A 26,171-nucleotide genomic window follows, 5' to 3' on the forward strand; every position below is an offset into this window, starting at 1 on the left:
TAGAAGCGCATTATTGAGGTCAGGCACTGATGTTTGACGAGAAGGCCTGGCTCGCAGTGTCTGCTCTAATTCATCCCAAAGGTGTTATATCGGGTGCAGGCCAGTCAAGTTCCTCCACACCACTCAACCATGTCTTTATGGACCTTGCTTTGTACACTGGTGCGCAGTCATGTTGGAATAGGAAGGGGCCATCCCCAAACTGTTCCCACAAAGTTGGGAGCATGAAATTGTCCAAAATGTCTTGGTATGCTGAAGCATTAAGAGTTAATTTCACTGAAACTAAGGGGCCAAGCCCAACCCCTGAAGAACAACCCCACACCATAATCCCCCCTCCACCAAACTTTACACTTGGCACAATGCAGTCAGGCAAGTACCGTTCTCCTGGCAACCGCCAAACCCAGACTCGTCCATCAAATTGCCAGACAGAGAAGCATGATTCGTCACTCCAGAGAACACGTCTCCACTGCTCTAGAGTCAAGTGGCGGCATGCTTTACATCACTGCATCTGACGCTTTGCATTGCACTTGGTCATGTAAGGCTTGGATGCAGCTGCTCGGCCATGGAAACCCATTCCATGAAGCTCTCTACACTCTGTTCTTGTGCTAATCTGAAGGCCACATGAAGTTTGTAGGTCTGTAGCTACTGACTCTGCATAAAGTTGGCGACTTCTGCGCACTTTGTGCCTCAGCATGCGCTGACCCCGCTTTGTGATTTTACGTGTCCTACCACTTCGTGGCTGAGTTGCTGTTGATCCCAATTGCTTGATTTGCTTCCATTTTGTTATAATACCACTAACAGTTGACCGTGGAATATTTAGTAGTGTTGAAATTTCACAAATGGACTTATTGCACAGGTAGCAACCTATGACGGTGCCACGCTTGAATATACTGAGCTCTTGGGAGTGACCCATTCTTTCACAAATATTTGTAGAAGGAGTCTGCATGCCTAGGTGCTTGATTTTACACAACTGTGGCCGTGAAAGTGCTTGGAACACCTGAATTCAATGATTTGGAGGGGTGTCCCAATACTTTTGGCAATATAGTGTATATTCAGCTAGTCCACAATGACATTATTACTTGTCTGGCTTGTGCGAAATTCACTGGCCAAATTAAAACATGCATTTCCCTGGCACAAACACTCTTCATGTTCTTTATGTTTGTTCATGTTTTCTGTCACTTTAGTCTCTTTGCAAAGAATATCTGTGTTAGACCAAACAAGTCCTGTGCTGGTCAGAAAATCCCATCCTCCAATTTGTTTTGTGTTGTTTTGTTATTTGACGTGACTCGTGATATTTACTTGGGTTTTACACATAATGAGGTATACATTTCTGTAACAGTAGCCTGCAAAAACCTCCATGTAGCAAAACATGTCAGCGCTAGTAACTTGAGGTTGTAGATTTCTTTTTATATTTGTTCATCATGATTTCAGTCTAAAAGTCCAGATGGCCTTGGTCATCAGACTCGAAATTTATTTAGTTAGCAGACTGCTGTTAAAAACATACATCCACCTGAATTATGTTTCGTCGAACTTGATTGCTAACATAAATCAACGGGTCTTTGTGTTCTTTTTCGCACGCCGTGTGTTATTCTGTGCGTCTTGTACCTAGTCCAAATATTCACAAATCTACCAGGCCCTTTTAAAATACCTCAGCCTCAATATCAGTGTCTGCCTGTCTCTGTGTTTCTGACGTTATCCTAGAACAGCAGTCAGGCCTCCTGCAGGATATTTGAAATTGTGTGTGATGATTCACTAACTGAAGCCATCTGTGCTAATAAAGGCCGGTTATTTTTTCTCCCAGAATTCACTCCTTTTAGCAGTGTGGTCTATGGTTTGTTCTTAGATTTTATCTTCCATTGCGTTAAACCTCACAAAACCACAGTGCCAAATGTTCATCAGATGAAGATTGATACTGTTAGTAATTGATTCAACTATCTCTTACTTTTGCATTAATTGTTTGATTTTAGTACACTCATAAAGCTGATATATGATGTTTTTGGCTGTTGGTGAAGTTTCCAGCATACAAGTGTGTCTGTTTGAGTGTGTGTATGAGGGTCAATGATTTTTTCTACAACTGATTAATTTATTTAAAAATATATTAACAGTAACATTTTAAATTTGGAATTAAAATTCATGTTTACATTTTTGGGAAGGGAAACCTCCTTATGTTTGCCATAATATGTAACATTACTCTGATGAAGAGAAGGCGAGAGGTGTAGCAGATGTAATTGCAACTAAAAGTTGTTAAATCAAACAAAAGAACAAAAAGAAAAACAAGAAATAAATGAAACTGTGAAGTAACCACAACTAACACAAGACAATGAATGAACTGAGAGAACTGAAGCCCTTAAGTAATGGAATTCAATACAAACCAGGTGTGCACTAATCAGTGAAATAATGAATTACCGTGACAGCCAAACAAAAAAAGGAAGAACACACCGGAATTAAGGAAAACAAACTAAAAGTCATTGAAAATTAAACCAAAACACCAACTTAATGTGACAATCTTAATAAGTAATGTTATTTTTATTTCTTTGACAAGCATTTTAATTTTTAACAAAAGTGCTTATTAGTATTTGGAAAAACTTTCATAAAATCAAAGACAAGGTGTCAAGGTCAATACATCTGTTAAAATATCAATTAATTTGACTTTTTAAGACAAGGCAAGGTTAGTTCTAAATTGGTTCTAAATTGTCCTGTGGTGCGACTCAAAAACATGAAGATATAAATTAATTACAATTGTAAAAAAAATACATTTTACCTTGAAAAAATATAATATAAATAAAATTGAATATAAATAATGACTGAGATGTGTATGTGTCACAGCATGGTTGTAGCAAAGGTCTTATTAATTAACAAAATCAGAATAGCAAAACTCTCAGAATTTTCTCAGAACTTTTTCAGTAAACTCAGGCAGAACAACCTTAAACAGACAATAACAAACCAAGAACAACTGGAACTGGGGGCAATATATACACAGAGAAACTCTACGAGACTAAAAGGACTAAATGAGATTATTAACTAGACACAGGTATAACAAATGAGGGCAAATCAAAAATCATGGCAACTAATGACTAAGGCTAATGACTATGTTTTTTTTGCATATCCGATTGAAATCCAATCAGACTTAGCAAGTGTGAATGGCAAAAAAATCACATAAAATGCAACTTTTACAAATCCGTTTTGAGCTACATTCATATGTGGTTTGAAAACCTATTCAAATTGCATTTCTGGAAATCCGTTTCAATCTGGCTGCGCTGATCAGATTTCGCATGGTTTATGTGACTTTCTCACGCCACTTAAAATGTACACGTCAGCCATTGTTAAAGGAAACATGCTGAAAGTCACTGCAGAAAGTGTTGTTGCAAAGTGCCAGATAAGCAGAAAATGACTATACACTGTAACGGAGACATGTTTTGAAGCCGGCGGAAACAACAGCATGGAATAAAGCCACGCATACCAGCCTCATACTACGTTTTGTCCACTGCCTCATAAGACCCAGTAGTCCAGCGCAGCGGCTACTCATTGTCATGTTATAAATAAGACAACACCTGTATTGCAAACCCCTCCATGTTGCGGTTGTTGTTGTTTTTGGCATATACCTACCAAAGCAACGTCATATAAACCAATGCAGATAATCCAGAAAACGAAAGAGCAGCATGGACACACAGATCGGCTCTGAACAGTTGCGATACATAATGTGGACGACTATAATTTTAGATCAGATTCCAATCGGATACACAAATAATCGGATTTGGACTGACAGTGTGAACGCAGCCTAAGACACAGGAAACATGAACTAACTCAGAATACTGAACAGGTAACAGTAAAAGTTAAATAAGATCAAACCCTGAACATACGTGACAGTACACTAGTTAATATTTATACTTTAAATAAAATTTCAACCTTTTTTGTTGATAATGGTGGAGAGTTTTTTTTTAAAACCTCTATGAAACCAGCATAAATACAAAAAAGATTTTTAATCGTTTTAATCTCTTCTATTTTTTTCTTTTTTTTTCTTTTCTTTGTCTACACTCCTGTTTGTCATTGACCCATGCCTGTATGTATCTGTATGTGTGTCTGAATGAGTGTCACTGTGTGGGCAAACTGGCTGCGTCCGAAATCACATACTCTCTTGAGTAGGTACTTATTTTGAATAAGTAATTAAGTAAAATACAATCAGACATTTTTTGGTCCCCATGAGAAAAACAGCTTATAAATCATATTGGTGATGTTTTTTAAAAATGTTAAAAGAAAGTGTTTTTTTTTTCTTTTCTTTTTTTTTTTTCTTTTTTTCTGTGATGTGTATGTTTAGGGGTAAAGTTATTGTAAGGGAACAGAACAAATAGTTTGTTCAGTATAAAAATCATTATATCTATGGAAAGTCCCCATAAAATATGAAAACACAACGTGTGTGTGTGTGTGTGTGTGTGTGTGTGTGTGTGTGTGTGTGTGTGTGTGTGTGTGTGTGTCTGTTTATGTTAGGCAATTTAGGATTTAAGGATTTAATTTAATTAATTAGTTTTATTTCTTTAGCGCTGTTTTCAATTCAGAGATCAGATAAGAAGCTTATAAATAACACTTTGCTGGACAGGAGAGTAAATAGACCTTATTCAGCTGTCAAATACTCGTCACAGCTCAACTCTCCTGCATTTGTGGAACGCGCAACACAAACGTGGAGGAAGGCACACATTAAAAAGGCAATTACTACTAGTACAATAGTACGTCAACTCTCTGTCATGACGTCATGCAATCAGAATCAGAAGATGTTGGGGCAACTTCTTGTAGACAAACAAATTTTCTGGTCTGATATCCAATCTGTGAAGAGTTGTATGAAGAGTATGTGTGTTTTTCCCACAGAGGTGAATTCTGCTATTAGCTACAGCTTGTTACCCGGTCCTGGATATGAGCTCTTCGCGATAAACACTCACACGGGCCAGATCAGCACCTCCACTCGGCTAGACAGAGAGATCCAATCCAGGTTTGCTCTCAGAGGTGAGATCTTCCATCTGGCTGAATCCTTCCTCCCTGTCCTTCCTAAACCTTTTTTTTTTAAGTTTGAGTATTCAGAATCTAGAACACACTATTTAAGTTATATACTGTTTAGCAATTATTGAATATTATGAACTCGCTCGGTCACACTGTCTATTCAAACTTGCTTCTAAAAATTAGACACTGAAGGCCATGATCGATATGAGCTTTTTTAGTGGTAGGTAGGATTATTGATTGACAAAGATAAATTTAACAGCTAATTTTTTTTTGCTGTATTAATATTATTTGTAGAATTATATGGTTTGGAATAGGACTATTAGCATGGTAAATGGTTTCAGATGTTTTACAAGTCAGTGTTTGCTTTCAGAGTGTAATGGGTAATTATAGCTAATCATCAAATACAATAACAGAAATCTGTAGGATAACATTAAGATGGTAAGGCAGTTTTAAAATGATTATTGTTAAACACAAATGCAAATATCAAGCCACAGTGTTATTTTAGAACAGGGGTTCCCAGTTCCAGTCCTCGCGGCTCCTTGCTCGGCACAGTATGGCTGAATCCGAAATCGCCCCCTATACCATCAAATATCAAATTTCATTCCCACATTGCACTGCAATAACGAGTGTACAACCGATGTATGCTCGATGACTGTCCGAATTCGCTCACTCTTTTTTATTCACTCCTTCAAGTGAACAGTATTAGTGGACTAATGTAGGGAATAGTGAATGAGGGTTTAGGGGGTGATTTCAGATTCAGATCATCAGCTCGTTAGAATAGAGCTCCATGAACTCGGATGCATCCCGATTGACAGGGTCCCTATGCAGTGTTCACTGCTCCCTACATAATAATATAATAATGCCATAATAATATAATATAAATTGATAAATTAATACCTGTTAACTGTCACCCCCCTTTTTTTGAGTAGACATGAAAATTTCAAACTTAAATTTCGAACACATTTCGAACTTAAATGTTTGTAATTAATGAATGCTTTGGAGTATAGACGTACAATTGGTCTTGTTTTAAAGAAGACATTTGGCAGATTTTTGTAGAAGTGAAATAAATTAAGAAAGTGAAACATAAAAAAAGTTATAGAAGTTTGAGTTTATGGAAATGTACAATGTAAAAAAAATAATTATTCATATTTTATATAAAATATATATATTTTTAAAACCTGGGCGACTCTAAAACTGCAAAAAAATCAAAGTAAAAAATCTGAACAAGCTGTGTTTCAAAATTTAGGTTGATATCTCAAAAAATGAGCTTTCAGTAAGATTTTGTTTGGGCGCAGTACCAAACTTTTTCACTAGGTGACAACCAGACTCCATACTGCCCATATAAGGGCGCCTCCATTTCCATATGTGGTTTGGGTGATCTGAACCATTATTTCCACAATTTTCATACAATTTATGAAGTAGACATTCTATTCAGAAGTAATATAGGAAGTTTGGCAGATTTTGATATGAATTCAACCTCTAAGAAACATAAAAAGAACACGTATGTGTGCTATAGCTCGCTGCCACATCACAAATGGTGAATCTTGAATTCTTGTTGCAAATTGATAAATTACGGCTCCTCTGTCATTTATTTTGAAAATCAATCACCAAATATGAAAACTAGAGATTGTAAGCTTTCAAATGATATATAGTTTGTCAAGATTAGTTTAGGTTTAGTATAGGATATTACTGTTTTAAATATGTAATGGCTTTGGGTGACAGTTAACAGGTTTTATACATGTGTTACAATCCCTATGGGGGAATCAAGGGGTAAAGGTGAGGTATACAGGCAAAGGACGCAAGTCTGAACTGAGTTGCAAACAAACAATATATTTACAGTATGTTATGATTTCACTTTTCTAACTTTAGTTAGTGTGTAATGTTGCTGTTTGAGCATAAACAACATCTGCAAAGTTACAACGCTCAAAGTTCAAAGCAAAGGAAGATATTTGCTTTTAAAGAAATAGTTTTTTTAAGGACTACAACAAACGGCTGGTAGGGACTACACGACATTCCTCCAGGGTTAGTGACCATCACCAACCGTAAAATATACATAAACCCCGCCCCTGGGAACACGCAGTCCATGTTGAGAAGAGGAAGAATTGTTGTAGTAGAGTACATTTGTGAGTCTGCTCAAGCACAAATGCAATAGCATGTCACTCTGTAGGCATCTTACAACAGTTCTCACGTGAGTGATTTTATAGATAAGCATGACAGAATATGCTAATTAAAGACTTGAAGATCAACAACATAAATTCATCAACTAACTATTAAGAAATGTTCTGTTGCATTCTACATGTTGTCACTTCTTCTTGAGTCGTTCCATCATTGTCCGACTCCAGTTTAAACATAAAAGGCAGAAGTTTCTGACATTTCAGTGCATGTCTGTGTGAGGTAATAGAAGATGGTGTGTAAACACACACATGAGCTCTTGAAGCTCCACTCTCTGTGCCGGGAGCAGCAGCTCGTTTGCATTTAAAGGGACACACACAAAATGACATGTTTTAGCTCACCCTCAAAAGGGACAATTTTAATATGCTGTAAAAAATAATCTGTGGGGTATTTTGAGCTAAAACTTCACATACACACTCAGGGGACATCAGAGACTTATTTTACATCTTGTGAAAAGGGGCATTATACAACCCCTTTAAGGTGTGAGAGTAGCACGAGAAGGGAAAATATATTTACAATAAAGAAATAAACAATAAAATATAGATACTATTTATTCATATATACAAAAAAGTATGAATGGAAAAGCAAACGAGTAAGACAAATTGGGATGGGGAAGAGAATTGGAGAAGGGACACGGGCGGCATCCAAATCAAAGAAATAATCAAAACCAAAATCCAAACTACCTTACAGAACAACCTCTAACCTAACTTAAAAAAGAATATAACAAAAGAAAATGGATGTTCATGTCTCAGACAGACCTGCCCTACACTAAGCTAGCCAAAAGCAAAAATACAGTGGGTGGAGCTCGCCCCTAACCTAGTGATCCTATTACAGAGTGAAATTCCTTACGTGTGCACAATGTTTGTCGTGCGACATGCTTACGTGTCCCTTTCTCTAACCTCAAGTGTGACCAGTGCATAGTAACAAGAGGTAACACGAATGGAGAGGATGTACAGTTACACAAACTGGGAGCATACAATTACCAAACACACAGGGTCTACACAGTATTCACTAAAACACACACAAATAGAGGCTATCACACAAAACATAGTTTCAGGATCTCTAAGGCAGAATCTAAAGATCTCTGATGTATAATACATCCATATACATATTAATTATAAATTTCACTTAATCTAATCTGTCAAACTTAAAAGCCCTAAACTGAACGATAAGTGTATGTTGCGATATTTAATATGAAAATAAACAAAATTTGGTTATTTTTCTTTTTATCTTATTTAACCCATAATCATTACGTTCGACTTGTAACTCTTGCATCTCACACACTTTACAACCGTGAACAGCCGCATACAAATACACCTGCTCAGATGGGAATCTTAAGATCTCGAAATACCCTTTTAAGTCAGGGTTAGCAGTGCACATATGGTCGAATGGATCCCACCCCTCAAGTGAGCGTGTCAGATAAGAGAGACACAAAATGTGCAGAGCGGGGAGGCACAAGGATTGGAATTGGGAACCCCTGATTTTTAACTGGTTATATAACTCTGGTCTGATCCCTAAACCTGCACAGTGCTGGGGGTACTCCAGGACCAGGCTTGGGAACCACTGTTTTAGAATAATTTTTATACTATTATAGTTTTTATTAATAATTTGAATAAGTTAAATTTTTATATTTTCCTTTTTTCAATTTAATTTCAGTTATAGTTTTAGTAAATTTGTTGTCTTTTGTCTGTATAGTTTTTATTTATTTATTTTTTTCCAGCTTTTTTAGTTATTTTAGTACATAAAGTTGAACTGAAAATTGGAAATGTTGCCTATATATATATATATATATATATATATATATATATATATATATATATATATATATATATATTATATAATTTTTTTCAGTTAATGCTTATTTTATTTCAAGTAACAAAATGTTTTTTTATATATATAGTTTTGGTTCACCATGATAACCCTGTCAAGAATTTTTTTATTTGTTTAAGGATATTTGCACAATATTTTTAATAATCTGTAATTGCATGTTCATTAAAAATACTTTAACCACTGGAATTTTAAGTGCTGTTGCAACCTTCATTTGTCAATGGTTACCTGATTATAATAACCTGGTCACCTCCTTATGTGTTTTTGAATGCTTTACAGTTCAGGCAGAGGACAGTGGGACTCTGTCTCTCTCCGGCACTGCAACAGTCCTGTGCTTCATCCTGGATGATAATGACAACACTCCAGAAATCTCTCAGCCTGATTTGCACATAGTTATCCCAGAGAACTTGCCTCCTGGAGTCATTCACATCATCCAGGCCTCAGATGTTGATAATGGACTAAATGGAACTATTCAGTATTCCATAGAAGGTAAGTAAATTCATCTGCACAGTAAATTCCCCGGTGTTAAATTTAACACCGCTCAGTGTTTATATGGGAACCACCAGCAGGGTGTTAAAAGTAACACTGAAGCAGTGTTAGAGTTAATTAGATAATTAAGTGATTAATTGAGCGATGATTGAGCATTGAAGACACCTGATGATAACAAGCAGAATCACTGAAGAAAAGAGAAACACAAGAACTACAACTGACTTCCGGAGATGAAATCAACTGAAGATAAAAGACGACATTAAATCTCTCAAGATCTCAGCAGAGGACAACTCCACAAACAGCATTACCAGCTTCACTTATTACCAACTAGTTATTGAGAATTAATAGAGGTGTAGATTTTGATGTTTTATTGGAAATAATATGTTTTAGTAAATTCACCATTATTGTGATCAGTGTTTGCTTTAGTTGGGCAGTTTGACTCTTGGCTTTGCAAGTTTGTGGTCTTTGTAACAGTGTTTACCAAAACACATAATTTTGTTACAAAGTATGCCAGAAACAAAGATGATCAAGTGAAGAAGTTTTAACCATCATGAAGTAGAATGATTCACTAATCTCATAAATTACCAAAAATTGTTAGTTGTTATTAAAATATTATTTTTTCAACCAATGATAATTTCTTGCCACAGAACAGACATTCTGAATTATGCTTTTTTTTTTAATGAACATTGTGGAGCAAATTATTTAAGACACATACAGACATCAAGAATTAGCATATGAATCTCAACAATGGTGACATGCTTCCTGTAGCAATGCGTGCTGGGAGCCACCATATTATAAAACTAATTTCACCATTGTTGAGATTTATAAGCTGATTCTTGATGTTAGTGTGTGTGTCTGTGTGTGTGTCTTCAAAAGTAAAGTATGTATTTAAAAGTAAAACTTCAGAATGTTTGATCTTTGGAAAAAAAATATATTGATGAAAAAAATCTGTTAATAACAAGTTACCTCTTTTGGTCAGTTATGACATTTGTCAAAAAAAAATTTATGATGATGATGATGAAATATATTGTAGCAATACAGATATTTTCTGTACTGCCCCTTTAAGTACTTTCATTTTCTGTCACGTCCTCCCAAAATTATACTCTGGCAGGATTGGAGGAGAGGAAATTAACAACGGAAATGACTGAGTATATAAGGGCATGGTTTAAAGAGTATAGCGCGGTCATGGTCATGTTCAACTGACGAGGTGTGTGTGTTACATTCCCGTGGGAGGCAGTCATTGCGGGTGGATTTCTCAAGAAGTGTGTTTTCGGGCATCATAGAGAGGAGGTAGGGCTACTTGGTTAGCCTCTCGCTAGCGGATGTGTTCTTTGGCCTACGAATGCTTTCTCAAGTCTTTCTCAAGTTTTGAATCGGACTGGAGTTTTGCACCGTACTCCTAAACCGGTGGCTTGGTGGAGCAGGGGGAAAAGATTGAAGCAAGACGGGCTGACGCTGCCGATGTTCCCGAGTCACTTTTGACTACCCGTGGTGCCATCTTGGTCAGTGTTGCTATATTCCCAAACACGAAATTAAATCACACACACACACACACACACACACACACACACACACACACACACACACACACAGCACTCAGTGCCGCAGATTTAACGAGTGCTAGTTTTCTCTTGTTGTTGTTTATTTATTTATTTATTTATTTTTCTCTCTCTCTCTCTCTCTCTCTATTTTTTGAACTTGAATATACATTGCTACCGTGATTTAAAAAATGTGTTGATTTTTTTTCTCTTGTTTATTCTTTTATTATTTTTGAGGTACACTGTGTTGATAAAAAGAAGAGAAAAACTTGTTTATTCTTATTAAACACAGTTGTATATAATTTCTTATGTGTTTTTTTTTTTTTTTTCTCTTTTTGTATGTAACGGGTGGTTGGTATAGCTATCCGGGACGATAATCTTTGTGGCAAGTGTATACTTGTCTGGCGCCCGAACATTAATGATTGTTTTTTTTTTTCTTGAGGCTTTGGGACTGAGAGTTGATGTAAGAATTGATTTAAAGAATTGGTCTAGCGGTTAGGACACTGTGTTACCACGCAGGAGACCCGGGTTTGATTCTTGCATTATTATTATTTTTTTATTTTTTTATTGGGCGACCACCGTTACAGAAGTGGCGCCCGAACAGGGACTTGAACTAAACATGAACTGAAACATGAACACTTGAAATTTGTGACTGTGAACTGTGTGGAAAATGTGTGGACTGTGAGCAAGTGAACCCCTGAATTTTTGAATGGCTGGTAAATTGATGAATAACTGAACCCTTATGAAAAGAAATCCACGTGTGGATGTTTTTATGTGATTTTTCTTTTCTTTTTTCTTTTTTGAATGAAGATTTAAATGTTGTGTTTTTGGAAAGTGTGACACGTACTTGATTTAATCTTTGTCAATTGGTGTTGTCTGCTTTTGAATATGTATTTGGTGGGTTTTCTCCTTTGATGGTGTTTGGGGAAAATGTTCTAAATTGACTATTGAGGAACAAGCTGTTGATTTTGTTATTTTACTAAGCCCCTGTTGCCCACATACAGTATCTTGATTTTCATTTATTTATTTCCAAACATTTACAATACACCCAAACATTACCATACATGGCCACTACACCTCCCCCATACTCCACTTATGTGGACATTGATGAACCGGATGTACCCAACATTTCCACTCCATACAGTTTTCCCTATCCGGGAACCCAGGTACGGATGCTCTCCCCTGCTCTAGGAGGCACATCAGTACAACCCGTCACTTGGGCCCCAGAATCTGATAACATGCAACTTTGTACGTCCCCTGATGTTGCATCTCTTTCCTCAATGGATCAGCATGCCTTGCCCGGCGTCCTTCCAACCCCTGGGAGGGAAATTCACCATTTCACTGCTCAGGTACAAGGTAACTGGGACAATTTGAGTGAATTCATGAAAAACCAGGAGAGAAATGTAAATGAGCTTACCCAAGTACTGAAAGCCTCCTCTTCCCACCGTGAAAACCAGATCAACGATCTTTCGGCCAAGGTGGAGACCAACAAGCAACAGGTTCTCACCCTACTGACTGCATCTAAACAACAAGAGGCAGCTGAGACCGACCAATTGGTTAAGGCTGTGAAACTGATGTTCTCGAAAGAAATTCAGAAAATGGAATCAACTATCATTTCTGCAGTTCGTGATCAGATGGAAAGGCTACGGGTGGAGGTCCAACAGGATATCCAAGCCATCCAACATACACTTCGGAGTGGCCTTGATAATATAACCACAAATCTTCAGCAATGTGAAACACAAATTGACAAATGTCGTATCTGTGTAGCCGAGCTGCGAAATGATTTCCAAGTGTACAATAAGAAAACTGTTGAACCCCAAATGAAACAAACCACAGCTCAAGTTCCGAGTACTACACTCCCAACATCCCAAGCACCAGAGACTATTTCAACTTCTCTATCGACCCCTATTGTGAAAAATGACCATATTAAATTAACCTTTCCCACTTTTGGGCGGCCTACAGATGATATTGACCCTCTATTGTACTTGACCAAGTGTCAAGATTTTCTGGCTCTACATCCTTTGACAGATGCAGACCTCCTGGCTACCTTCTGCACAGTATTGCATGGCACTGCACGTGACTGGTGGGAAGTAAGTCGTTTTAATATAACCACGTGGAAGGAATTTGAGACCTCGTTCCTCTCTGCTTTCCTGTCTGAGGACTATGAGGATGAGCTGGCTGAACGGGTCCGTACGAGAGTTCAAGGGGAGAAAGTATCATTTAGAGACTTTGCATTCACTTATCGTGCACTGTGCAAAAGATGGAAGACCACTCTAACAGAAAATGAGATTGTCAAAATGATCCTAAAAAATATCAAGCCTTACCTGGCAAGTCAGCTGCAAAGTCGGGTGAACACCGTCGAAGATTTGGTTAAACTCGGACACCAACTGGAAAAGGATTTCGAAGAACAGCTTTGGTATGAAGGGCGTGTGGGCCTTAAACAACAAGCAAATTCACAAAAACACCAAGTGACCCAACCCAACCGACCTGCTGAGAAACCACCGGTACAGTGTTGGAGATGTAATGGACCACATCCTCCAGGAAATTGCCCACTGTATGTACATCCATCTCATCAGTCTTCTGGTCAACAACAGTTCCCCCATGGAAAGTATTCTCACCACTCTGCAAAATCAGGGGGACGGCCTTCCAATAACACTGTAGCAGCCTCTGGAACATCCCAGTCACAAGTAGAAACCCAGAGTATCTCAGACACTTCAGGATCAATTGCATTTATGACCATACCACAGCAATTAGTAGTCCCAATCCGCATTGGATTTTGGATGGGGAAAGCCATCATGGATACTGGAGCAAGTTACACGCTAATTCACGAAAATCTTATGAAGCAGCTTGCCATCCAGGACCAACTCCAACCATGGTCTTGTGGTCCTCTCTATCTGGCCAATGGCAAAGGTGAGAGTCCTTTAGGATGGATAAACACTACTATTCATCTACATGGTAAAGCCATTACATTACCTGCTGTTGTCCTCCCTTCTCAAGCCCTTGCTTATGCCATCGTCCTGGGGTTGGACTTTATCTTTTTCAGCGGCCTACAGATTAATGTCAGCGAACACAAATATTCCTTCAAGTCTGACCTTGCTGAAGAATATCCATTTCAACCTGGAAATGCCAGTGAACCCCTTGTTAACTCGCCACCCATGAAGGAGGAGAAAAGAACCAGCAAAAGCAAACTAAACTTGTCCCTGTTAAGTGCTGTTCCTCCTCCCCAACCTTTTTTGACCATGCAACAAACTGACAGTGTGGATGATGCAACACTAATTATGGATGCTGTAAGTAAAGCACATCTACCCCTGGATGAAAAGCAGCAGCTACTTCAGATCTTAGAAAGCAACCCACGAGTATGTACTCACCAAACTGGACGAACGGATGTCCTGAAACATCGCATTTACACCACCTGTCAGGTACCTATCAAGCAACGGCCCTATCGGTTGTCCCCTGTAAAACAACAGGCAATGGAGGAACAATTGGAGGTGATGTTGAAAGAAGGAATTGTGAAGCCCTCACATTCTGGTTGGGCCTCACCAGTAGTCCTTGTTCCAAAGAAAAATGGAAAATTAAGGTTCTGTGTAGACTATCGTAAAGTCAATGCAACTACAGAAAATGACGCTTACCCCCTTCCAAATATCACAGAGATCCTAGAATCACTCTCTGGGGCATCCATTTTCTCTACCATAGACCTCAATAGCGGGTATTGGCAAGTGACTATGCACCCTGATAGTAAAGCCAAGACTGCTTTCATCGTGCCTGCTGGTCTATATCACTTCAACGTTATGCCTTTTGATTTAAAAAATGCACCTGCTACCTTCCAGAGGTTGATGGAGACAGTCCTGGGGGAGCAAAGAAGTAAAATATGTTTTGTCTATATTGATGACATCATCATTTATTCTCCCTCCGTGAACCAGCATTTCTGTGACCTTCAGACTGTTCTCCACAGGCTGGAAACTGCTGGTTTGACTATTAACTTGAAAAAGTGCAAGTTTTGTCTTTCAGAAATCACTTTTCTGGGTCATGTGGTGAGCACTAAAGGCATCACGGCTGATCCAAGTAAAGTTGAGGCCATTCGCACCTTTCCTGCTCCTTGCAACTTGAAGGAAGTTCAGCGGTTCCTGGGCTTATCTGGATGGTACCACCGGTTTGTGCCCAATTTTTCTAAAATTGCTGAGCCCCTAAATTCAATGAAAAAAAGGGACAAGGGTTTAAATGGACGACGCTGTGTCAACAAGCGTTTGACCAGTTAAAAGCATGCCTCTCGTCACCCCCCATTCTCGGCCACCCTGATCTTCGAGTCCCATTCATCGTATATACAGATGTCAGCGACACAGGACTGGGTGCTATTCTCACACAGCGGAAAGATCTAGGCAGAGAGGAGGTTATTGCTTACGCCAGCCGAGCCTTAACTGGGGCAGAAATCAACTACACGGCAACAGAAAAAGAGTGTCTGGCAGTTGTGTGGGCCTTGGAAAAGTGGCAACATTACCTTGAACATAAACTCTTCACTGTTGTCACGGACCATTCCGCTCTGCAATGGGTCATGGGATCCACCAAAACCAACAGTCGCCTCATCCGATGGGTCCTGAGACTGCAAAAATTCAACTTCGTCATTGAATACCGTAAAGGGAAATTAAACGTAGCCCCTGATGCTTTGTCCAGGTCTTCCACTACAGCAAGTCCTCCCATCACAGCATGTTGCACCCTTTACAACCAGCAAAAGCTTCCAGTGTCAGATGTTGTCCTGTGGGAGGAACAGCATAAAGACTCTGAAATAACAAAGCTATTACAGGCAGTAGCAGAAAAACAAAGTCCACAAATGGACCAATATGAAGTGGTAGAGGATAAGTTGTATCACAAAACTTACCTAGCGAATGAGCAAATACACTATAGAGTGTATGTTCCCAGCAGTCTCAGGCCAACACTCCTACAGCATTATCATTCTCACCCCCTAAGTGGCCATCGAGGAATCTATAAAACCTATAAACGGCTCCAGGAAGTAGCGTTTTGACCAGGAATGTGGACTAATGTGAAACATCATGTCAGGAGTTGTGTGACATGCCAAACCCTCAGGCATGATAACCAGAAACCTGCAGGGAAACTCCAAGCAATTACCACTACCCGTCCAAGTGAAATGCTGGGAGTTGATATTATGGGCCCACTACCTCAGAGTACACAGCAAAATGAGTACTTGCTGGTTTTCGTTGATTATTACACCCGATGGGTTGAGTTTTTCCCCATGCGTCACGCCACTGCTCAGAGTGTTGCAACAATTTTAAGAAAAGAAATCTTAACCTGGTGGGGAGTTCCAGACTTCATTATTTCGGATAGGGGCAGCCAATTCATCTCATCTGTGTTCAGAGAAGTATGTGAAAAATGGAGCATTACCCACAAGTTAACCACTGCATATCATCCTCAGACTAACATGACTGAACGTGTGAACAGAACTCTTAAAAACATGATTGCGGCATATGTGGATGACAACCACACGAAATGGGATCAGTTCTTATCGGAGTTGCGATTTGCCATGAATTCTGCCATCCAGGAGACCATTGGAGTAACCCCTGCAGAATTACAGCTCGGAAGGTAACTGCACGGGCCAATGGATAAAATACTTCACAGTCCAAATCTCACTCCAGACGCTTCCCCTTATGATGTGGTTTGTCACATTCAACAACTGCAATCTCAAGCTAGAGAGAGCAGCAGAAAAGCCCAACATCGACAACTCCGGAACTATAACAAAAAAAGACAAGACATCTCTTTCAAAATCAAAGACCGGGTATGGCTTCGAAACTTTCCTCAGTCCAGTGCACAACACAAGTTTAGTGCAAAATTGGCACCTAAATGGAAAGGGCCTTACCGGATTTTGAAAACCCTGGGACCTTTGAATTACCGCATAGCGTTGGAGGCCACTGGAGAAGATGTGCGCACTGCACATGTGTGCAATCTTAAAATGTGTTTTCCAACAGCTGAGGAGTTGGAGGACCAGGCGAAGAGGAGACTTCAAAACCTCTTTCAAGAAACCTCAGATGAGGTGGAGTTCTTGGGTTTTTGATTCTTTTCTCTTAACAACCATGGGTTGTTCCAGCCAGGGGGGGAGAGTGTAGCAATACAGATATTTTCTGTACTGCCCCTTTAAGTACTTTCATTTTCTGTCACGTCCTCCCAAAATTATACTCTGGCAGGATTGGAGGAGAGGAAATTAACAACGGAAATGACTGAGTATATAAGGGCATGGTTTAAAGAGTATAGCACGGTCATGGTCATGTTCAACTGACGAGGTGTGTGCGTTACATTCCCGTGGGAGGCAGTCATTGCGGGTGGATTTCTCAAGAAGTGTGTTTTCGGGCATCATAGAGAGGAGGTAGGGCTACTTGGTTAGCCTCTCGCTAGCGGATGTGTTCTTTGGCCTACGAATGCTTTCTCAAGTCTTTCTCAAGTTTTGAATCGGACTGGAGTTTTGCACCGTACTCCTAAACCGGTGGCTTGGTGGAGCAGGGGGAAAAGATTGAAGCAAGACGGGCTGACGCTGCCGATGTTCCCGAGTCACTTTTGACTACCTGTGCTGCCATCTTGGTCAGTGTTGCTATATTCCCAAACACGAAATTAAATCACACACACACACACACACACACACACACACACACACACACTAGTTTTCTCTTGTTGTTGTTTATTTTTATTTTTTATTTTTTCTCTCTCTCTATTTTTTTAACTTGAATATACATTGCTACCGTGATTTAAAGAGTGTTGATTTTTTTCTCTTGTTTATTCTTGTATTATTTTTGAGGTACACTGTGTTGATAAAAAGAAAAGAAAAACTTGTTTATTCTTATTAAACACAGTTGTATATAATTTCTTATGTGGTTTTTTTTTTTTTTTTTCTCTTTTTGTATGTAACGGGTGGTTGGTATAGCTATCCGGGACGATAATCTTTGTGGCAAGTGTATACTTGTCTGGTGCCCGAACATTAATGATTGTTTTTTTTCTTGAGGCTTTGGGACTGAGAGTCGATGTAAGACTGTTGCTGACTACTGAGAAAATTAGTATTGTGGTCTAGCGGTTAGGACTCCGTGTTACCACGCCGGAGACCCGGGTTCGATTCTTGCCTCATTATTATTTTATTTTTTTCTATTGGGTGACCACCGTTACAATATATCATATCTTTGTTTATGGTTTCCTTTGCAACAAATTATGTGTTTCAGTAAACACTGTTACAAAGACAACAACTAACATAAAAACATTATATAAATTGTCAAACCACCCAACTAGAGGAAACAGTGATCACCATAAGGGCGACCGAACATTTTCAATAAAACTTCAACATCTAAAAATTTGTTAATTCTCAAAATAAAACTTCTGTAGATGAATGACAGAAATAAGGTCAAACTGGTTTGTAATAAGAGCGATTTCATGTCTTTTCAGTTGATTTCATCTAAAGCTGTGTCCGGAAGTCAGTTGTAGTTCTGTTGTTTCTCCTTTCTTCAGTGATTCTGCTTGTTATCATCAGGTGTCTTCAATAATCGAACAATCATCACTCAATTAATTATTTAATTATCTAATTAACTCTAACACTATTTCAGTGTTACTTTTAACACCCTGCTGGTGGTTCCCATATGAACACCGAGCGGTGTTAATTTAACACCGGGGAATTTACTGTGTGTCCTTCACATTATTGACATTTACTGATTTTACATCAAACTGCTTTTATTACATTTTATGCATTGATACAAGGGATTAGTAAACAAAATGTTTTTAATTTGAACTCTGAGTAGAAACAATAATTATATTATAAACAATAATTCCCATTCTGGAATTCCATAACCTACTTTTCAAATAGTATAATTTATTCAATTAAATTAAATTCACATTTAGTTATATAGTGCTTTTCACAATACATATTGTTTTAAAGCTGCTTTACATAAAATACATGTACTACATTACTTATCAGAGGTGTTATACAAGTTATGTATTTCAGAAAAGTACATATACAAATCACACAGTTAACTAATAATGTATTAATTTAAACAATGTAATAATTTAAGGCAGAAACAAAGAGCTCATTGAAGTAATGAATACATGTTCATGGCATGGCAGTAATTATATTGAAGACATACCTACAGCAACAGAAATTATTTATTTGTATTATATATTTATTAGTAGTTCTGTAGCATAGCTGTTTAAGTGTCCTGTTGAAGTGATGCTCCTGTGTACAATGAAAGGATTGGACTAAATATTAATGTTATTAACCGGTTATTTTATGAATTTCAATATAATATAATTAAATACATAGCAAAATAATAAAAGAAAAAACAAAAGTAATTTCACTCTGGAAAACATGAAGGGGATCTAGTCCTTGATTTCTGAAAAAATGTAGTTCCCCTCTGTCACTCTCTTTGACGTTGTGTCGATATAGTGACATGATAGGAGCCCCAAACACCTCTGATACTTTGAGAAAAGGCTAATGAAAATAGGCAAGTGGAATTTGCATGCTCCACTCCCCTGGACATATGTGTATAAAAGGAGCTGGCGTGCATCCACTCATTCAGATTTGTTCAGACTCGGCTATGCGATTCAGTTTGCCAGGCGCCCGCCCTGGTTCAACGCCATCCTTTTTACTTGGTGGCAGGATGCCCTTGGCGCAATAGAGATGCCCTTGGCGCAATAGATGTCCTTGGCGCAATAGAGCCTGTTCCTCCAGCCGAGATGGATTTTACAGCCCTTACTTCATACCAAATAAAGGTGATGGGTTACGACCAATCTTAGACCTACGAGTTTTGAACTGGGCCCTGCATAGACTTCTCTTCAAGATGTTGATGCCTGAAATCATTCAGAGGAAGAACAGCGGTCCCACTGAAATAATTTCAGAGGCTCCTGGGGTCTCATATGCATCAACCTGAGTGGCGTTACTATCGCAGAGGACGCCATATTTCTCTGTGGTAGTAATGCCACTTGGGTTGATGCATATGAGACCACTTTAGACCACTGGCTTCAGACTTAAGTCCCGAGATGGGCATGGCACTGCAGTACACATTGCGTGGCTATCATGCCAATATGTCACTGTATGTTCAGCCCTTGGACAGACCTTGCATTTCTATGGGCAGGGGTTCCCTTAGAACAAGTGTCTAGATATGTTGTTGTCACACCAAATGCATCGTCCAAGTCTGGCTTGGGGTGCTGTATGCAACAAGCACGCAGCCTCCTGGACAGGACCTCGACTGTGTTGGAATATCAATTGCCTAAAGTTGCTAGCGGTATGGCTGGCCCTGTGGAGGTTTCAGTTGTTGATCTAGGGCAAGCATTTGTTGGTCCGGATGGACAACATGGCAACAGTTGCATACATAAACTGCCTGTTCGCATGTTGCAACTCGCCCACCTGAAGTTACTGCGGGCCTCTTACATCCCTTGGTTCTCCGAGCTCCCTGGCAAATCCCCCTGAGGAAGGACCTCCTTTCTCAGGGACGGGGAACAACCTAACAACCTAGCACAACCTAGCATATTGACGATAAAGGGTGCCATGTGCGTTGGATGTAGACGAAATGTCAAAAGCGTCAGTATATGACGCCTTGGGATGAGAACGGGCTGGATATGCCTATTCTCGTCAGTGCTTTCCTTCCTGCAGGAGAGTTACGGCTGTCCTCCTCTACCTTTGAAAGTGTATGTGGCACCATAGCAGCACATCACAACGCAGTGTACAGTAGATCTTAAGGAAAGCATGACCCGATAATCAGATTCCTCAGAAGCACCAGGAGGTTAAATCCTCCAAGACTGTGCCTTATTCCCTCTTGGAACCTCTCTATGGTCTTGCTGGGCTTACAGCTTTTTTGAGCCCCTGGAGTCAGTTGAGCTAAGTGCCCTTTCCTTGAAGACAGAGCTTCTGAACATGCTAACTTCCATCAAGAGGGTCGGGGACCTGCAGGCGTTTTCTTCCAGTGAAATGCCTTGAGTTCAGTTTGGCATACTCTCATGTGATCCTGAGATCCCAGCCGGCTACATGTCCAAAGTTCCCACTACCACTTCTTAGGGATCAAGTGGTTAACTTGCATGCACTGCCTCGAGACGAGGCTGACCCAGCCTTATCTTTGCTGTGTCCAGTACACGCCCTGTCTGTTTACTTGGACCGCATGGAGAGCTTTAGGACCTCTGAGCAGCTCTTTGTTTGTTTTGGGGGTCAGCAGAAGAAGGCTATTTCCAAACAGAGGTTGGCCCACTGGATAGTTGATGCCATTGCCTTGGCTTAGCAGGCAAAAGGTGTGCTCTGCTGTGCCCTTTTGGCCCTTTTAGGAACTACTGCAGCGACTTCTTTCCATGTGTGGTACTTCCCAGTTGATAAGTCCATGTGATGTATTCTCCACATATTAACCTCCCCTTTGGCAGGATGTGGTCTCAGTAGTGTTTTTTTCCTACTTAGGAAGAAGAGCTCTTCCCCAGCTCTAAAATCTGGTTCAGATGTGAGTGACAGATGTGCGACGTCTTGGTAACTATTGTAACCTCCGTTCCCTGATGGAGGGAACAAGACATAGTGTCCCTCCTGCTAAAACATTGAACCATCTGCTGAAATGGCCGGTACATGCTCTCGGCTCCTCAGCACAAACCTGAATGAGTGGATGCACGCCAGCTCCTTTCACTCGCCAATTCTCATTTGTCTTTTATCAAAGTGTCAGAGGTGTTTGGGGTCCCCATATGCAACCTCTAGTGTCACTACATTAACACTATGTCTCGTTCCCTCCAGCAGGAAAAGGAGGTTACAATAGTAACTGTAATTTTAAAATATTAGTACACTATAAAATAACCTCTTTGGATTACGTATGTATCCCCAGTTCCCTGAGAGAGGAATGAGATGCTGCATCAGATGCTGAAGCTATGGGGACACGTCAGCAGAAACTGGTGTCTGAAGCATGTGTGAAATCACGGCAGTATAATTGGCTGATGGCAGTCCTGCCCGTCATTATTATCTCTGTGTAAACTTCAAAAACGTGAATCTGTGAAAACGGTGACGGCATGTACATGCACATTACATGTTTAGTCTATAGGCATGCACGTTTGAATGTGTATGTGCTCAGGTGCGTAGTCTTTCTTTACAAAGTGACATTGCCAATTACTTCTCTGGCATGCATAATACAGATCTACTGTGCCAAAAGGCCCCACTATTACCTTTGACTATTCTGGTAATGGGCACTAACCCATTCACAAGAGAGCACAACCCTGCTTAATCCCCAATCTGTTGAATTGGGGATGACAACAGATGAGAGAGTGGGCTGTTTACTGCGACTTAGTCCATGCCAGCTCTCATCTGCCAAGCTCTAAACCCATAAATATGTTTATCAAGTAGCATAACCCTGCTTTAAACCCCAATCTGATAAATTGGGAAGGGGAACAGATGAGAGAGTGGGCCACAATTTGTGGCTTGGTGCATCATCCCCTCTTTCCTCACAGTGTCTGAAACGGTTCAACAAAGGGATTCAGTCTTTCTATAAACCCCTCTTTTCCGAGACCCTACTCTGCTCTGATTGGTCAGGTGGTCCAGTCTGTTGTGATTGGTCTAATTGTTTACAGCGCATGTCAGAAATTAAACTCCAGTGACCATATCTGAATTTCAACTCCGGAGGCTTCCTTGCCACTTGTATACATAGTAGTGATGCGCAGATCACAGTTATATCCGCTGATGCTGCGGATAATAACATTCCGAAAATTGTGGGTGGATGAGAGATAAATCATTAACTCTCATCTCATAGTAAAATGCAACAAACTCTTTTACTGCATCACTCTTTTACTTTAGTTGAAAACATGCCTAGAGCACATCCTAGTGGTCATTATATAAAACACAAAAGGAACCTGCATGAGACATTGCTTAATAACTTGACAAGTTTATCTAAAAATATACACAATCTTAAGATAAATTATTCTGATAAGAGTGTTTTCCAACATAATGGTGGAAGCAATTTTCAAAGCTAATAGCGGATCAAGCTGTAAGTTGTCGGTCAGTATCTTTTGACTGCTTTAATGTGCTTTCAGAGCTGCTCGCTTTCGTAATTTAAATCTCACACTTTAATCATATTTATAGCTCCTAACTTAATAATACAAGCTGTGCTACTATGATGAATGATTACCTCAAAATGTAAATCGTTATGCAGGTCCAATGTACTCGTACTCGATATACACATATCTCGCTTTTGCTCACGTGCCAGCAATTACCCCTCTGTGTGCCATATAGGTTGCCGACCCCTGAAATTTTGCCAAAGAAGAACTTTTGCTTTAAATAAATGTTCATTTAAAAGCAGCCTACTTCAGTATAATGTAATAGCATATCATCACGCTTAACACTGAGAATTTGAATAATTGTAATGTGACGATCGGGTGTGGGTCAGGTGCGGATTTTTAAATCAGAGAAAATCATTGGTGCGGGTAGGTGGCGGTTGGATGATTTGCTTTTAACAGTGGATTTGGGTGACGTTAGAACTGATCTGAGCATCTCTAATATATTGTGTTACAAACAGTAATGATGGCGTCGTTTTACCGTTTCAATACAAGCCCGAGTCTTCATCCTTTGGTAGTGCATGCAAAGTGGATTTGATTTCACAGCACAGAAAACAGCGTATGTCAACAACACAAACTAAACACTTCCAAGCCTCAGCTAGCACTATAGTGTTTGAGGGCTGGTCAAAGTAGACATTTTTTTGGGAGAAAATAACTCTTTTATCGAGCACTTTGATCTTTAAAACTTTGCTGGAGACCTTTTACATTCACAGACAGACAGCTATATTACACTATATGAAAGGTAATATCTGAAAAAGCATAATAATGGCACTTTAATATATTTTAAAATGTAACTTATTCCTGTGAAAGCAAAGCTTAATTTTCATGACTCCAGTCTTCTGTGTCACTTGATCGTTCAGAAATCTAAATCTAAATAAAAAAATAAAAAATCTAAATCTAAAAAAAAAAAAATTATTTCTGATCCAAAACATTTGAATGGTATTGTTTATAAAAAAAATGTATACTTAAAGAAAACCTTTCAGGGTCTGAATCAGTGCTTATGTCTCTTTTTCATCCACTATTATAAGCTGAAGAGTGTTTCAGCATTGACGCTGTGACTGGGGCGATCAGCACCATTAGATTCCTGGATAGAGAGGAACGATCCAACTACTCCCTTCTCATCACTGCTACTGACCATGGGCGTCCACCTCTGAGCTCCACTGCAATGCTGCACGTCACCCTCTCAGATGAAAACGATAACAGCCCCTCATTCACTCGGAAAAGCTATCGTGCCAGCATTAGTGAGGGGCTCCATGTGGGTTCAGAGATCCTACATCTGATAGCATGGGATCCCGACGAGGGGCCCAATGGTGTAGTGACCTTCTCCTTGGAGGAGGATAATTCTGGAAACTTTTATGTTGATGGTTCTACTGGTGTGGTAAGGCTCACAAAGCCATTGGACCGTGAAACTCGTTCCCAGCATGTCTTCCGCGCTGTAGCTACTGACGGCTGCAGCCAAGGTCCACGCAGCTCAATCGCTACAATTACAATACATGTAGAAGATATTAATGACAATCCACCTGCATGTGTTAAGGAACCCATGCGGGTGTCAGTCTCTTCCATGACCACACATCCTAATCAATCCATCATAACAGTTACAGCCCAAGATCCAGACCAAGGAGACAATGGGACAGTAGTGTTTAGCCTAGCAGAAGAAGATGAGCTGTTTCAGGTTGATGGGTCTGGAGCTGTCAGGTTGAAAGTCCCCCTGAGTAATGAGGTGTTTGGGACAAAGCTGCTCCGGATAAGGGCTGTGGATCTAGGTAAACCTTCCCTCACCTCTAGCTGCCTTCTGCTCATTCACCTTAAGAGTGAAGAGCCGCCATTGCAGTTTACTGAGGAACTCTATGAAGTCACCATACCAGAAAATAGCAAAACAGGTATACTTTGAGCAACTTTTTTTTTAAGCTTACAGATTTTAGATGTCTTTCCACCTTTGAGATATTTCTCTTGACATTTCACCATTGATTTACTTTAATGTCATTTAATTAGACGTAATTTTCAAAAAAGCTTGTATTTCTGAGAAGGTCAGTAATTGTGGATGCTGAACTGACTGTGTTTGTGTGTACCACTTATCATTTCTAAGGCTCTTGGGTTGCAAATGTTGTAGCTCATGACCAGACAGCAGATGAAGGAACGATCAAGTACAGTATTTTCGGCGGCAGTGAAAATGAAGCCTTCACTATTAACCCAATTACAGGTGAGAATTGTATAGGCATCATCATAGTTTAAAAGTGTTAATAAAATTTACTAATTTCTTTTCATAATTATTATTATTATTATTATTGTTGTTGTTGTTGTTGTTGTTGTTGTTGTTGTTGTTGTTGTTGTTGTTGTTGTTGTCGTCAGCATTATTATTAATGGTATTAGTAATGATTTTAATAATACAGCAATACATTATTGTTATTATTATTATTAGTAGTAGTAGTAGTAGTAGTGGTACTTGTAATGATGATGATGATAATGATACTACAATACATTAATATTATTCATGAATTTTATGTATGATAATAATAATAATAAATCTTAAAAATAATTCTTCAGTTCTTTTGTCAGTTTTGTTGACAACAGAATAAAAATTTAACTTAGACACCTTTCAGTTAGGCACTTCTAAATTCTAAATTTAAATTTAAATCTATTTCCAGTATTGAGAAAGTAAATGTAACAAACAGTTGTAGTTGAAGTTAATAAGAATAAAAAGAATAAAAAGTATCATGCTTTGTAGTATAAAGTTCTTTGTAGTATAAAGTATGTGGTCCAGGGGCATTGTCAAGTTTTTAATTTTCTGAAATATCACCATTGACAGGTGATATCACAGTTAAGGAGCAGAGACTGATAGACTTTGAGGTACAGTGTAAAATTTACCTAGTGGTTCTGGCTGAAAGTGGACACCAAACAGCCTATGCCAGGGTGGCCATCACTCTGCAGGACATCAATGATAACGCACCAGTTTTCAAGCAAAGCCACTACAGAACAGCAGTATGGGAGGGTCAGATTCATAACACCTATGTCATGCAGGTACAAATTTTGAGATTTGTTTGACCATGCCATGATTAATATGGTAATTATTATGAAATTATCTTGTAACTCTGATTCACACAATAACACAAACTGACT

General features: G+C 39.2%; 1 protein-coding gene across 1 annotated transcript in view; it reads left to right on the forward strand.

The window, feature by feature from the left end:
- Positions 1-26,171, forward strand: part of dchs2 (dachsous cadherin-related 2) — a gene marked incomplete at its 5' end in the record, with an annotated part of 58,859 nt that overhangs the window by 26,629 nt on the left and 6,059 nt on the right. The window contains 5 exons of the mRNA XM_079863863.1: positions 4,858-4,992; positions 9,265-9,474; positions 24,083-24,934; positions 25,141-25,254; positions 25,861-26,072. Coding sequence (XP_079719989.1) covers positions 4,858-4,992; positions 9,265-9,474; positions 24,083-24,934; positions 25,141-25,254; positions 25,861-26,072 — 1,523 coding nt within the window. The remainder of the gene's footprint in view (positions 1-4,857; positions 4,993-9,264; positions 9,475-24,082; positions 24,935-25,140; positions 25,255-25,860; positions 26,073-26,171) is intronic.

This window comes from Squalius cephalus (genome assembly GCF_949319135.1).
Source record: "Squalius cephalus genome assembly, chromosome: 2".
NCBI lineage: Eukaryota > Metazoa > Chordata > Actinopteri > Cypriniformes > Leuciscidae > Squalius > Squalius cephalus.